Below are 12,531 nucleotides of genomic sequence, written 5' to 3'. Positions count from 1 at the left end.
CACTTCCGCAACTCGTAAATAAATATTCCCGGAGCCCTACATTTTTTTTTTCTTTCACGTTTCTTTTTTCTTGTTAGTATGTTTAAAATGATGTTCAAATGTCCATATTTATAGGAAATTTTCGAATCTGGTAGTTGTAATTTTCCTAAGAATTTACGACGAAATTTAGTTAGGTGCCCGAAAAAAAACGGGTTACAACTACAAAGTTGGCGGATTCAAAATTTCCTCGCTAGGTAGACGTAAAATATTTCCTCGTAAAGTACACGCTACATTTACGTCGAGTTTACGAGGAAATGGTAATTCTTCGTAAATGCCACGTGATATTACATCGACTTCGTCGTTATTTTACGAGGAAATAACGCTGATTTTATTTTTCCTCGTAAGTTCCTCATAAAGTTGACGTAAATTTACGAGGATTACTTTTCCTCGTTAAATTTCTTCGCTAAACTTGTGTTTTATGTCATACAGAATTTAGTTACAATAACGTTCTATATATGTTCCAAAAGCTATCAGAACACGTTAGTATCAATCAACAGACCATATGCGAATGTAGAAGAACAAGCATTGAATATCTGGAATTGGTTCCAAGAAGACCAAGAAAAAATATTATTTCGATCGTTGACAAAATAATTGAGCAATAGTAAGCATCTTTCTTCACGAACTTGAATGAATAAAACTAGCAAGCGGGCCGTAGACATTTGATGCACGTTCTTGAACGTTTCAGGATAGTTTGGCGTAGACATGCGTCCACTACTATTGAGATGCAATGGATACAAATAGAAAAATGATTAAAAAAACAGAGGCTATATAAAGGCATGCACACAAGTAATGTAGAATTATAATAAAACAAAACAAAAACCAACGCAGTGAGGCGTTGGAGAAGCAATCAGACTACGAATGACATCTTCTCCCGGGATGGGGCGTTCAGCCAATCTCGTTTATGCTCTAGGTTTTGTCATCATGGCAACAATGGTTGCTGCATCTTATGAGCCCTACACCGATCTCCACCAGGACCACCACCACTAGTTTACAATTCTCCTACACCAAAAGCTGATTACAAATCACCACCCCCTCCTTATGTCTACAGCTCACCACCTCCACCATATTATCGCCATCTCCCAAAGTAGATTACAAGTCTCCTCCACTTCCATATGTCTAAATCATATACTAATTAAGTGTTAACTATCCTCTGACACCGTTGACGTTTTAGTAGTAGAATTATTGGGGATTTAAGAAAAAAGTAGTACTTGGATTAATGATTGCTATCCCCTAAAAACTATGATTATTGATAAAGATTTAAGATTCAACTGCTTCTGAATTAGGCCATGATTAGCCACAGTACCAGCTTAGCTTTAGGCAAGTGCCAACAGTGCAAACGCACAAGGTCTCATCTTGTTTTTCAAAATTTTCTGTGTTTTAGTGTCCTAAATCTTTGATTTTTTAAAGAAAAAGTCCAAATTTAATATTTGATAAATACAGACTTTAAACTTGGTTTAGAAAATGAAAATTTACAGAGCGAGCGTTTGTCTGAGCCTTGCCTGATTAACTATTGAAACATGCATGTTTCTTAAGTTCCAGCTGATGATAGAAGAAAACGACATAGTAGTACCACCACAAATATGAAAAAGAAAACAAGAACATCTGACTCAATACTCATGAAGGGAAATAATAATAAAATGCCACAAGTAATGGTTTTGTTAAAAAGAATGTTCGAGTAATTTATGACTATAAGGAAAAATAAGCTCTTATAAAAAATGTTCAAAAATATTATCAGTTTTATGTCTACTTCTAATAGTGCCTGGATTCAGAAAAAAGATGAATTAGATATATAGAAATAAGACTATATACATAATCAAATTTTGAAAACTGATTTGTCTATTTGCGGCCTGTTAATCTAAGTTTCGTCCAATCTGTCTGCTGTCTTTCAACCGAAAACGATTGTAATAATGTAACCATTGTTACGTATTTTCTTCTTATTTTCTTTTTGGTTAACTAGAGAATTGCTAAAGATGGTGACGATCGAAGATTCAACTGCTTCTGAATTGGGCCTTGATTAGCGATAGAGTACATGATAATGAAACATGCATGTTTCTCAAATTCCAATTGATGACAGAAGAAAACAATATAATACCCGACAAATTTGAAAATTTTGGATAAAATAGAACATTTGACTCAATAATTATAAGGAAAAAAACGAGAATAAAAAGCCAATATTAGTGGGTTCGGTTTAGAAATAATGTTTTAGTTAGGACTAAGTTGAACTACACCAATGACAAGCAATTATAAGTTATATCTTAATTTTCGTGGGAAGACTAAGAGTTTAATATGATGTCACAACTATTGTAATGAATTTTAGGGATAAACTCGATCTAGCTATGAAAGCAAACTTGTAAATGACTTAAATGATCTAATTAACAACCATATAAACTAGCATCCAACCTACCAATATATTGAAGTACATTAAAGGTAGATTGGAAAAGTATAGATGATTAAAGATATTTTTAAATTCAAACGCTTTGAATTTAGAATTTGTAAGGATTATGGTAACTCATTGTTCTCATTGTGGTTTTAGTGTTTTTGATGATAATCCAATACAATAGATAACAAAATTTTCGAATAAAGACTTACATTGAATAAATGAGTTACGGAACATATCCTAAGCAAACTTAAGAAAGATAAGCTCTTACAAAAAAAAAAATGTTAAAAGGAGACAAAACTTGAACATAAGAACATCTCCAACATACTTTATTATTTAGTAATTTACGTTTAAATGTTATTAAAGAAAAATATATCATAATAGGCTAACAGACTTCTATGTATTTCTGTAAAATATATTTTTTTCTATATTTAAAATAATAAATATAATATCTTATATTTAGAGTAAGAAATGGATGAATGATTATATATATAGGTATATCTGAGTGAGTTTTACCAAAATGTTTTTAAAAAATATTAAAAATCAAAATACATTTAATATAGTCTAACTTAATAACTTTTTAATTTGGGAGCCCTAACATAAATATATGTTTCTCAATAAAACTAAGTACCATTTTTTTTACAAAAAAACACATAAACTATTCATGTTAGTCAACACAAAAGAAAAGGGGGAATTTTCATGTTTACCAATTTTTGGTACCACTATTCATGTTTACCACCAATAAAGATACATTTTCAAAAATACCTTCTTCATTAATTATTTTTTATATTTTCAAATTATATATTTTTAAATTCGAACTTTTTTATAAAACTTTTTTTGTTTTTTCGAATTTTTTTTTTCAAAATTTCTTTTTGAAAATCGACCATTATTTTTGAAATTATATATTTTTTAAAAAATATTTTTTTAAGTATTTATTTATATATTTATTAGAATCCTAAATTTCATATTCAAAAAAACCATATTTCACCCCTCAACTCTAAACCCTAAGTCTAATTAGTTAATTCTAGGGTTATAAATGTCTTTTACCCTTCATTAAAATTGAGGGTAAAAGTGATTAGTGTAAACGTGAAAAGTGTTATTATGAATGTGGTATTTTTAGCAATTTCCTAGGGGAATTTTCATGTTTACCACTTTTGTGGTATCATTATTCATGTTTACCACTACTAAAGAGACATTTTCAAAAATATTTTATTCATTAAAATGCAAAAGACTCTTATACCCTTGTTATATATATATATATATAATAAATAATAATTTAAATAAATAATTTAAAAAAATTATGTTTTCGAATTATATTTTTTCAAATTCGAATATATTTATAAATTTTTTCTTTTTTTAAATTTTTTTTTTCAAAATTTCTTTTTGAAACTATTTTAAAAAATTATATTTTTTAATTATTTATTTATATATTTATTAGAATCCTAAATTACATATTCCAAAAATCATACTCTACCTATCAACTCTAAACCTAAATTAGTTAATCTTAGGATTATAAATATATTTTACTATTTTTAAAAATAAAAGTAAAAGTGGTTAGTGAAAATACGAAAAATAGCATGATATTTTTGGCAATTTTACATCTGCTTTTAGTACCCAAAAATCATCCAATTTCGTAGGATTTTTTTTCACTAAAAGACAAGTTCAAGCATATTCCCGAGTCAGAAGATCTCACGTATCTCGGGCTATAAATAGTGTACTAAAGAACACCTTCTCATATATCAATTAAAACTCTTTCAATCTTCAGGTACCACTCTCTAATTAAATCTTCTGTTTCCAGATATACCTTCAAAGGCCCGCGTAAAATTGTAAATACTAAACCAGCATAATCTTTATATTTACCATTTTACCATTTCGTTTTTGTTGTAAATTTTGATGATCTTAATGATTATCTATGTTTCTGTTTTCTCGACTAAATTAATGAAACCATCGTTTTTTCGATTCGTTCGGTTGTTTTAGTTTCAAAGTTATTGAACAATTCAAATCTTATCGCATTAACGCATGTTTTGGTAAAAGATTCAAATTTTCTTTCTACCAAAAAGTAAAATCTAAAATTTCTTGACCAGTTTGTTGGAAGGTGTCTTAGGCCATGTTTATCGCCGGTAATAAGTGGGTTTTTAAATGCATAGACCTCACAAAAACCTTTAAAACCGATCATATAAGTAAGAGAATAAGGATCGATCTTTCTTTGTTTCTTCCACTGATCGCGGGCCCCACTGACATGTGGCGGCCCTCGATTGGTTCCCCTTTTAATTTTATTTTTTTTAGCAGACCGAAAAAAAAAAAAAACAAATCTATGGTTCTGTGCCTGCGTTTAACATGCTACTGAAAAGATGTTGGAGGGTAATTGGTCAAGTTCGATTATATGTTTATTTTTATTAATCTCTTTCAGTTATGATTTGCATGTGTAAAGCAAATGATTATATTTTTTACATTTATATTTATACTTTTATGACAGAAATCGATTAAATAATATTAAAAAAAAATTCATATAAGGAAACCTCCGTAAAAGTTGTAGTTCCTATGTCAAGAATTTCAATGTGATCAAGGTTACATTACTAGGCAGTCTAGCCACGAAGGTCAACGCTATTATTAGATAATCATATAAACCATGCACCTTTTCACATGCAATCAGTCTTTCCTTATCCAAAATTCTTCTTTTTCTCTCTCTTATAGGAACGAAAAGATATGCCGACGGACTCGTACGAAGATGCCCTTAAAAAACTTGGAGAGCTTCTCACGTACAAACACCCGCAACTCGTAACCTGTGTCTATATATAATTATATACTATATGATTATTTGTCTTTTAATATGAATTGGTTAATTCGTAGCAAGAAATCGGATCTAGGTAACGTCGCAGCCGCAAAGATCAAGCAGTTAACTAGTGAGCTAGAGGAACTTGATTCCAGCAAGATAGATTCTGTAGAAAGGATCAAGTCTGGATTTAACCATTTCAAGACTCATAATTATGAGTACGTTGTATTCTTATTTAATATGGATACGCCCGTACGTTTCAATGCTTTTTCTATATGGATATCAACCTTTTTCTTTTTTTCGAGAGGGCTTTTTATATGGATATCAACCTCTTGCCCCAACTCTAATATAATAACAACGGTTATAAAGTTATATAACTTGTTTTATTTAATTATTTAATCAAAAAGGTAAAATACATAAAAAACAATTTCTATAGAAATTATTAATGAAAATAGTTTGTCTGGTTATTTGATATCTGCTCATTATATTATTGGTTCAAATCAATAATTTCCAGGAAGAATCCTTCGTTGTACAGTGCACTTGCCAAGAGCCAGAGCCCCAAGGTTTTGACTTATTCTGTCCGTCACATCATTATTTTTCTTTTAGGGATTTTACTTTTCTCCGATTAGCCAAAGTTATGAAAATAATGGTAACTTTATAAGCAAGAAAGAAAAACAAACAGTAAACCCTCACAAGTTACGATACATTATAAACGAGGATTAAATAAGACATGAGGAAATGTTTTTTAAAACATATAAACTGTACAAATTAAACTAAAGTTCCGAAGGATCGGATTCAAACCTACACAAAGTAAAATAGTCTGAACGTACATAACCCAAACAGTTAGAGATGATATTATAAATATATATTCAATTTGAAATTGATTTTTTTTTTTTTTTTTTTTTTTTTTTTTTTGCAGTTTCTGGTGTTTGCTTGTGCGGATTCTCGAGTTTGCCCATCTCACATCTTGAATTTCCAACTTGGGGAAGCTTTTATCGTTAGAAACATTGCAAACATGGTGCCACCTTATGACAAGGTTCGTCCAAACAAAGAGAATATCATTTTTTATTCACTTCATTCTAATCATTTTAGATAAACATTCATAGGTTGTTGTTATTGATTGAACAACAACAACTAACTATAAAAAGCTTTTGTCTTTGAAAATTTTCAGACAAAATATTCTAATGTTGGTGCCGCCCTTGAATATCCAATCACAGTCCTCAATGTACGTGCCATAATAACTAATCATTGGCCCCTCTTGTCTTGCATAAGATGCTTAGTAAAAGGCTTATGTGACCTAACGTTAACCCTAAGTGAGTCTTTAATGTAATGTTTTGTGATTTTCAGGTGGAGAGCATTCTTGTGATTGGTCACAGCTGTTGTGGTGGAATAAAGGGACTCATGGCCATTGAAGATGATGCGGCTCCCTATAAGAGGTACTTCTCTTAAAAGGATTACTTAACCAACATCCTCCAATTATATGATCAGGCAGGAGACTAAGGGTTGGTTTGAACTACATTTTTAATGGCAGTGAATTCATAGAAGACTGGATCCAGATCTGTGCACCGGCCAAGAACAGGACCAAGCAGGATTGTAAAGACCTGAGCTTCGACGATCAGTGCACCAACTGTGAGAAGGTACGTAATAAGAAAAAAAAAACAACACAATGTTCACTCTATTTTTCTGTCTTGCTTTGAAGTAGACACTGAGATTGTCTCTGTGGTGCGAGAAGGAAGCTGTGAACGTGTCGCTGGGGAACCTGTTATCGTACCCGTTCGTGAGAGAGCGAGTGGTGAAGAACAAGCTCGCCATAAGAGGAGCTCACTATGATTTTGTGAAAGGAACGTTTGATCTCTGGGAACTTGACTTCAAGACCACCCCTGCTTTTGCCTTGTCTTAAAAGAGTCCTACTCGTGTTTTCTCTCTATGTTGCTTCTAAGTGTGTTCTCATCAGTAATCATCTTTCTTTATCTTCAGTTTCTGGTCTCTTTTTGTTTTTTTTACTCAACTTCTTGTATAATCTCATCTTTTATGTTTAACAATAAATGAATAAGCTATAACAAGCATTTATCTTCATTTGATTTGGTTCAATAGTCTCCCAGCCAAAATGTTTTTTTTTTTTAAATACAAATGACGAAATGCTATGCATAAATAAGCAGATCTGACTACATCTACATGTAACTAATGCGGGTTCTATCGCAACCGGATATTATATTCATCTTGGCTCCTAAATTTATTTTTAAGAACTAATATACATAGGTCCAGTAGCCTCTAAATTATGGGGAAAATATTAAGATTTGTACTAAAATTTTTAAAGCTTCCAAAATTTCAGGTAAATGGACATCATCAGGTAAATCGCATTTTCCAAATTTTGAACTCGGGATCTTGCATAAAGAACTAATCGGTGTTGCACGACAAATATGATGAACTCAGTAAGCTAACCTGTAACGCAGTGTACATATATGGGCCTATATCATAATTGGGCTTGATAACGAAAGTCCATCAAGTAAAGGTCCAAGTAGAAACAGTTGTAAAAAGTCGAGTTGCAACATTGATCTAGGCACGATGGATGATGATCAAGACAACCGCGCACAATGAAGCACGATGTGTACACGTGGACGGTTAGTGTTTAATCAGAGACCAAGCTTAAAAACCGACCGTCCGTGTCCTCACACCCCCACAGAACTCAAAAACGGTGAAAGCTTTCATTGAATGTGACGTTAATCAGATCTATCATTCGATCATTCAAATGTAAGCTTCGAATTAAATCCCAATTTCAGATTCTTTTTTAGTTTTCTGAGAATTTTTTATATTGTTCTTCTTATTTTCTACAATGTGGTTCCAACGTTGTCTGGATTTCAATACTGTTCTTGCTTCCATTCACTGTTAATAGTTATATGCATATGTTTGAATTCGGGTTCTCTTTGTTTCCGTGTGTTTAAAAAGCGCAAAGAACAACATACATTGTTTGTGCCTATTGTTAGAAACATTTGTTGAATCTCTGTCATCTCTTTTGTCGTGGCAATATTGTGTTCCTTCACTGATCTGCTTAACCATAACTCTTGTGTCTATTTGATCAATGTATTGTCTGAAACTGAATAATCTATCATGAACTCATCTTCCATGACTTCGAATTGTTTTGGTAAGAAACTTATGTTTTATTCTTTGTCACTTGTTATTACAGACTCATTGAAAAATGGCAGACACCAAACCCGGGTTGAGAAAGCCAGAATTCACAAAGGTTGATCAGCTGCGTCCGGGAACTAGTGGACACAATGTCACCGTGAAGATCGTTAGCACCAAGATGGTGTTGCAGAAAGGTCGTTCAGATGGTCCTCAGGCTCGCCAGATGCGGATTTCTGAATGTATTGTTGGTGACGAGACCGGAGTTGTCGTCTTCACCGCAAGAAATGACCAAGGTACTTTACTTATTTCAATCAGTGAGACTCACATTGTGTGTAACTTTAATTAAATGGTATGTGGTATTGACTGAAGGAAATGTGTGTGATTCAAATGTTAGTGAATAATTGAATTGTTATGTGTGTAGTGGACGTGATGAAAGAAGGAACCACTGTAACTCTACGCAATGCGAAAATCGACATGTATAAAGGATCAATGAGGCTAGCTGTAGACAAGTGGGGTCGTGTTGAAGTCACAGAGCCTGCGAGCTTCAAAGTTAAAGAAGACACCAACATGTCCCTTGTCGAGTATGAGGTCGTCAATGTTGTCGAATAGAGTAACAAAACTCTCAAAATACTTTTGTTTTCGAAAACAGTTGATCAATAATAATAAAAGAGTTACCATTGATGTTGGCATCGAAAAAGAGTTAACCTGATATCTATGTTGCACTAACCTGATATCTATGTTGCACTACATGTTAAGTTAAGAGCACAAGCAGTGATGAATCTCAACATTTGGTACATGGTCGAAAGCTAAGATAAGATACGGCTAGAGTTTCTCAAACATATAAAAATTCTACATGCACATTAGTGAATCGAATCATAAAGACATCTGTGAATTAAGAGCAATAGCAAAATATATGATGCAATATTATTATTATATAAGATAGCATAAACATGGCAAGAACAAAGAGAAAAAACATCCAAAACAAAAGAAATATTTATAGATAAAAAAAATATAAACAAGTATCCAGGCCATTTATTTGCTGATGTCGAAAGCCATATACTTCTCCGATCCTCCATACGATTCACTCACCATGTTGTTCCCGGTTGTTTCCTCCAAGATTGCATCTGGGACTAAACCCACGTCCCAATCTTCGTCCCCCAAGCCGTCCCGCCGGTTGTCCAGGGTGCATAATGAATGGTCCAGGTCCAGGCAAGCTACCCCCATTAATCCATCCGAAATGGTCAGGGTCTGGAATCCGAGGAAATGGAGGAACGCGGTTTCTACCCATGCCAAAGTTCCTTAAGGTTCGCCTTGATGAGGAAACCTGCCGTTGGTACTGCCTCCAAAACGCAGCAAACTTCGCCTTCCAGTTAACCGAATCACCTGCTCCATCCACAACCAGATGCTTAGCTTCCTCCAAACACTTTTGTTTCCACAAGTCATTGTCCGTCGCCAGGTACCGAATCTCCGTACAAACGCAAGCCATCTTCGCAACGCTCGCCCCGGGAAGCGACTCAAGTATCTTCAGCTTCAGCTCTGTCGGTAAACGCATCAAGCACGGTGGAAGCTCCAAACCAGACTTATCGCAAAGACCAATCAACAAAGGGATAACAAGACCGTCTTTCACCATCCTCCAGAACATGAACATCTCCTTGTAGATGCTCGAAGAGCCGTCTCTATCAGACTTCAAAGTATCCATCACCAAATCAATCACAGGCACAAACCTACGCTTATCAAGATGAACCCTTTGCAGCTTCCCACCTAGAGACCCGTAGACCACAACCTTGTCGCTTAAGCTCTGAAACCTCACAGTCACAGACTCAACACCGTCCTCGCGGGTCATTAGCTCAGGGAGCGTATACTTAAGGGACACAGTAAGCAACTCCTTCGAGAAGCTAAACTTGTTATCAGAGGAGACAGGGTTGAACAGAACGAATCCAGACTCCAACATCACGGCGTGAACAGACATCGCTACAGTAGTCAACTCACTGGTATCACCAGACTTCTCGAGCAATATCTTTTTCAAGAAGAACGGTTCGGTCAACCTCTTGCTTCCCGCGGCGGCGAGCTCCTCAACATCCATCGGGTCTGGGGCATGACCCGAAGCTTCCCCGGTGGATCCTTGGATATTCATATCTACATCGGTCGCTGCGAATCCGATCCCCATCGAATCTTGAACGATCGTCTTATCCTGCGATTTAACTTCTGAAGACGAGGCTAAGGCGATCTCCTCGACGGAAGCAGCGAAAGCAGAGGGAACGAGGGAGTAGTAGATTAGGTCACCGGATGTTACGCCGAGGGATCGGAGCGTATCGTCTGGAGAAGGAGCGAGGAGCTCGTCTTTGCGGTTAAGAGAGAGATGAACGGAGGAAGGCGATGGTTCGTTGATCCGTTGGCGAAGATCGTGTAGAGTGCTCGAATCAGGTAATTCGAGTTTCAGGGTTTCTCTGGTCTCGTGGCATCTCAATCGCAGCTTCATTGTCGTACACTTCTTCGGTGAAATCGATCTAAGCTCAAAAACGGAGAGGCTAAAGCAGAGTTGAGAGATGTAAAAGGGTTTGATTAGACTATCCGGTCGTTTCTGGGAATCGGAGAAAATGGAGGTTATAATATAAGCTAGCCGTATTCTGGGCCCATTGAGTTTAAGATTAGATGGGCTTTTAGTAATATCTAAGATAAATTCATTCTCAGGAGGTACCCATTTGGATCATTATTATTTTTCTTAATTTCCTAAATTCAAAAATTACTCAAACTATACAAAGTTTACTGTACGTATTTAAGATGCCAGTAATTAAAACTGTAGCATATAATAGATCCATACATGTTTCCTTCTGAAATTGTTCCTTCGTTTTGGTAGTGAACTTCGGCTAAAAGATATACTTGACTACTTATCCATGACTTTATATTGTTTATTCCTTGTTAATCCAATTCCAATTGATTGTATATAATGATAAAATTTTACAAATTGTGTTCTGTCAGTCTGTGAGTGTGTAACAGTTGAATACTTAGAAACTACAAAAGTGTGTGACATGATTCATAAGTTTCCACCCTTTGCTAGAAGATGTGTCTTGTACTTGATTGCTTTTCATCTTGTTTATTTATTCCCTTGTAAACCCATACAATTGATTGTTTATATAAATGTGCTTTGGTCAAGCTTCGAACCTGTCATGCGTTGCACGTGAGACAAAAACGTGGTTAAAGACGAGTGAGAGTATTAAAAAGAGAAACGATATATTCGAGGGGAAAGAAGTGACGTGTCCGTCGTAATATCATCACATAATAATAACAAAAAACTTTTTTTGAAACAAAAATTGATATCGAATCTCCTCCACTTCACCTGCTTCCTTCTTCTTTATTATTATAGCTTTCGCTTCACTTCAAATCAACACACAAATCCTCCAAGAAACGCTAATCCCATCTCTCTCATTTCATCATCTTCTTGGTCTTCTTCACAGCAATGGACGCTGTTACCGATTTGAAGAGACCGAGAGAGGAGGATGATAACGCCGCCGCAGCTAAGCCTGCTTGTTTCTCCTCCGTGATTCCTGGGTGGTTCTCCGAGATGAGTCCCATGTGGCCAGGTCCCTTCCTCCTTCTTGTCTTATTGTAAAAGGAGCCTTCTTTTCATCATCATCATTCTCTGTTTCATTTCGATTAAAAGCTGATTTTTTTTTTTTTTTTTAAAACCGATTAACTGAGGATGCAGGAGAGGCACACTCTTTGAAGGTTGAGAAAGTTTTGTTTCAAGGCAAATCAGATTACCAGGACGTGATTGTTTTCCAGGTAACGCACCAACAAAAACAATATGACTATTCTTTAAATTTGTAACCATGTCTCTGTTTTGTAAGTACGTTTGGTTTCTGTGGTTTAGTCTGCGACATATGGGAAAGTGTTGGTTCTTGATGGAGTAATCCAACTTACGGAGCGAGACGAATGCGCCTATCAGGAAATGATCACTCATCTTCCTTTGTGCTCTATCCCTAACCCAAAGAAGGTTAACTAATCAAAACACTTTTAGATTTTTTTGCATCTCTTGGGAACTGTAATTAAGTAGTTAAGAGGTTTATCAAAGAACCATGCTTTGGACTATAATGAAAGGTTATTAAGCTCACAGCTTTTCTTCTCCGGTAAAGTAGGATGGCTTAATCATTAGAGCACCCTCAACGCAAAAACCCAATTGGGTTTCCTATTTATTTTTTTTTTTTTTTTTTTTTTT

The 12,531-nt window shown here is 34.9% G+C and overlaps 4 protein-coding genes across 6 annotated transcripts in view; 3 read left to right on the top strand and 1 right to left on the bottom strand.

Annotated features, from left to right (window-relative positions):
* The first annotated feature begins 4,170 nt into the window (after window positions 1-4,170).
* Window positions 4,171-7,265, top strand: LOC106304121 (beta carbonic anhydrase 3). Of its 3 annotated transcripts, none has more exons than XM_013740516.1 (9): window positions 4,171-4,181; window positions 5,111-5,175; window positions 5,267-5,407; window positions 5,704-5,752; window positions 6,109-6,225; window positions 6,361-6,414; window positions 6,537-6,625; window positions 6,721-6,826; window positions 6,922-7,265. In XM_013740516.1, the coding sequence occupies exons 2-9, from the start codon at window positions 5,123-5,125 to the stop codon at window positions 7,087-7,089; spliced, it is 777 nt and encodes a 258-aa protein (XP_013595970.1). In that variant the 5' UTR covers window positions 4,171-4,181; window positions 5,111-5,122; the 3' UTR covers window positions 7,090-7,265. The 3 variants fall into 3 exon arrangements, with proteins under 3 accessions (XP_013595970.1, XP_013595969.1, XP_013595971.1); XM_013740515.1 differs by having other exon boundaries at window positions 4,172-4,242; XM_013740517.1 differs by lacking the exon at window positions 4,171-4,181 and adding an exon at window positions 4,908-5,013.
* A 602-nt stretch (window positions 7,266-7,867) lies between these two features.
* LOC106304636 (uncharacterized protein At4g28440-like) lies at window positions 7,868-8,992 on the top strand. Its single transcript, XM_013741038.1, has 3 exons — window positions 7,868-7,940; window positions 8,374-8,608; window positions 8,737-8,992. Exons 2-3 carry the CDS (start codon window positions 8,386-8,388, stop codon window positions 8,922-8,924), a joined length of 411 nt encoding a protein of 136 aa, XP_013596492.1. The 5' UTR covers window positions 7,868-7,940; window positions 8,374-8,385; the 3' UTR covers window positions 8,925-8,992.
* Window positions 8,993-9,225: 233 nt separating this feature from the next.
* LOC106301146 (F-box protein SKIP22-like) lies at window positions 9,226-10,903 on the bottom strand. Its single transcript, XM_013737476.1, has one exon. The coding sequence runs from the start codon at window positions 10,792-10,794 to the stop codon at window positions 9,397-9,399; it is 1,398 nt and encodes a 465-aa protein (XP_013592930.1). The 5' UTR covers window positions 10,795-10,903; the 3' UTR covers window positions 9,226-9,396.
* A 705-nt stretch (window positions 10,904-11,608) lies between these two features.
* LOC106306755 (spermidine synthase 1-like) overlaps window positions 11,609-12,531 on the top strand; it is a 2,683-nt gene continuing 1,760 nt past the window's right edge. The window contains exons 1-3 of the mRNA XM_013743487.1: window positions 11,609-11,896; window positions 12,022-12,098; window positions 12,187-12,309. Of these exons, the coding sequence (XP_013598941.1) occupies window positions 11,773-11,896; window positions 12,022-12,098; window positions 12,187-12,309 (324 nt within the window). The 5' untranslated portion in view covers window positions 11,609-11,772. The remainder of the gene's footprint in view (window positions 11,897-12,021; window positions 12,099-12,186; window positions 12,310-12,531) is intronic.

The sequence above is a fragment of the Brassica oleracea genome, chromosome C7, assembly GCF_000695525.1.
Source record: "Brassica oleracea var. oleracea cultivar TO1000 chromosome C7, BOL, whole genome shotgun sequence".
Lineage (NCBI taxonomy): Eukaryota > Viridiplantae > Streptophyta > Magnoliopsida > Brassicales > Brassicaceae > Brassica > Brassica oleracea.
The sequence above is the reverse complement of the archived record's forward strand: the minus strand, read 5'-3'. Positions and strand labels throughout refer to the sequence as shown.

What these genes read in the sequence shown, in the direction of transcription:
- LOC106304121 (XM_013740516.1), top strand. Translation starts at nt 5,123, where the DNA reads ATGCCGACGGACTCGTACGAAGATGCCCTTAAAAAACTTGGAGAGCTT. An exon ending in AAACTTGGAGAGCTTCTCAC is followed by an intron (nt 5,176 to 5,266) that starts GTACAAACACCC and finishes GTTAATTCGTAG; the next exon opens with CAAGAAATCGGATCTAGGTA. An exon ending in CCAAGAGCCAGAGCCCCAAG is followed by an intron (nt 5,753 to 6,108) that starts GTTTTGACTTAT and finishes TTTTTTTTGCAG; the next exon opens with TTTCTGGTGTTTGCTTGTGC.
- LOC106304636 (XM_013741038.1), top strand. Translation starts at nt 8,386, where the DNA reads ATGGCAGACACCAAACCCGGGTTGAGAAAGCCAGAATTCACAAAGGTT. An exon ending in CACCGCAAGAAATGACCAAG is followed by an intron (nt 8,609 to 8,736) that starts GTACTTTACTTA and finishes TTATGTGTGTAG; the next exon opens with TGGACGTGATGAAAGAAGGA.
- LOC106301146 (XM_013737476.1), bottom strand. Translation starts at nt 10,794, where the DNA reads ATGAAGCTGCGATTGAGATGCCACGAGACCAGAGAAACCCTGAAACTC.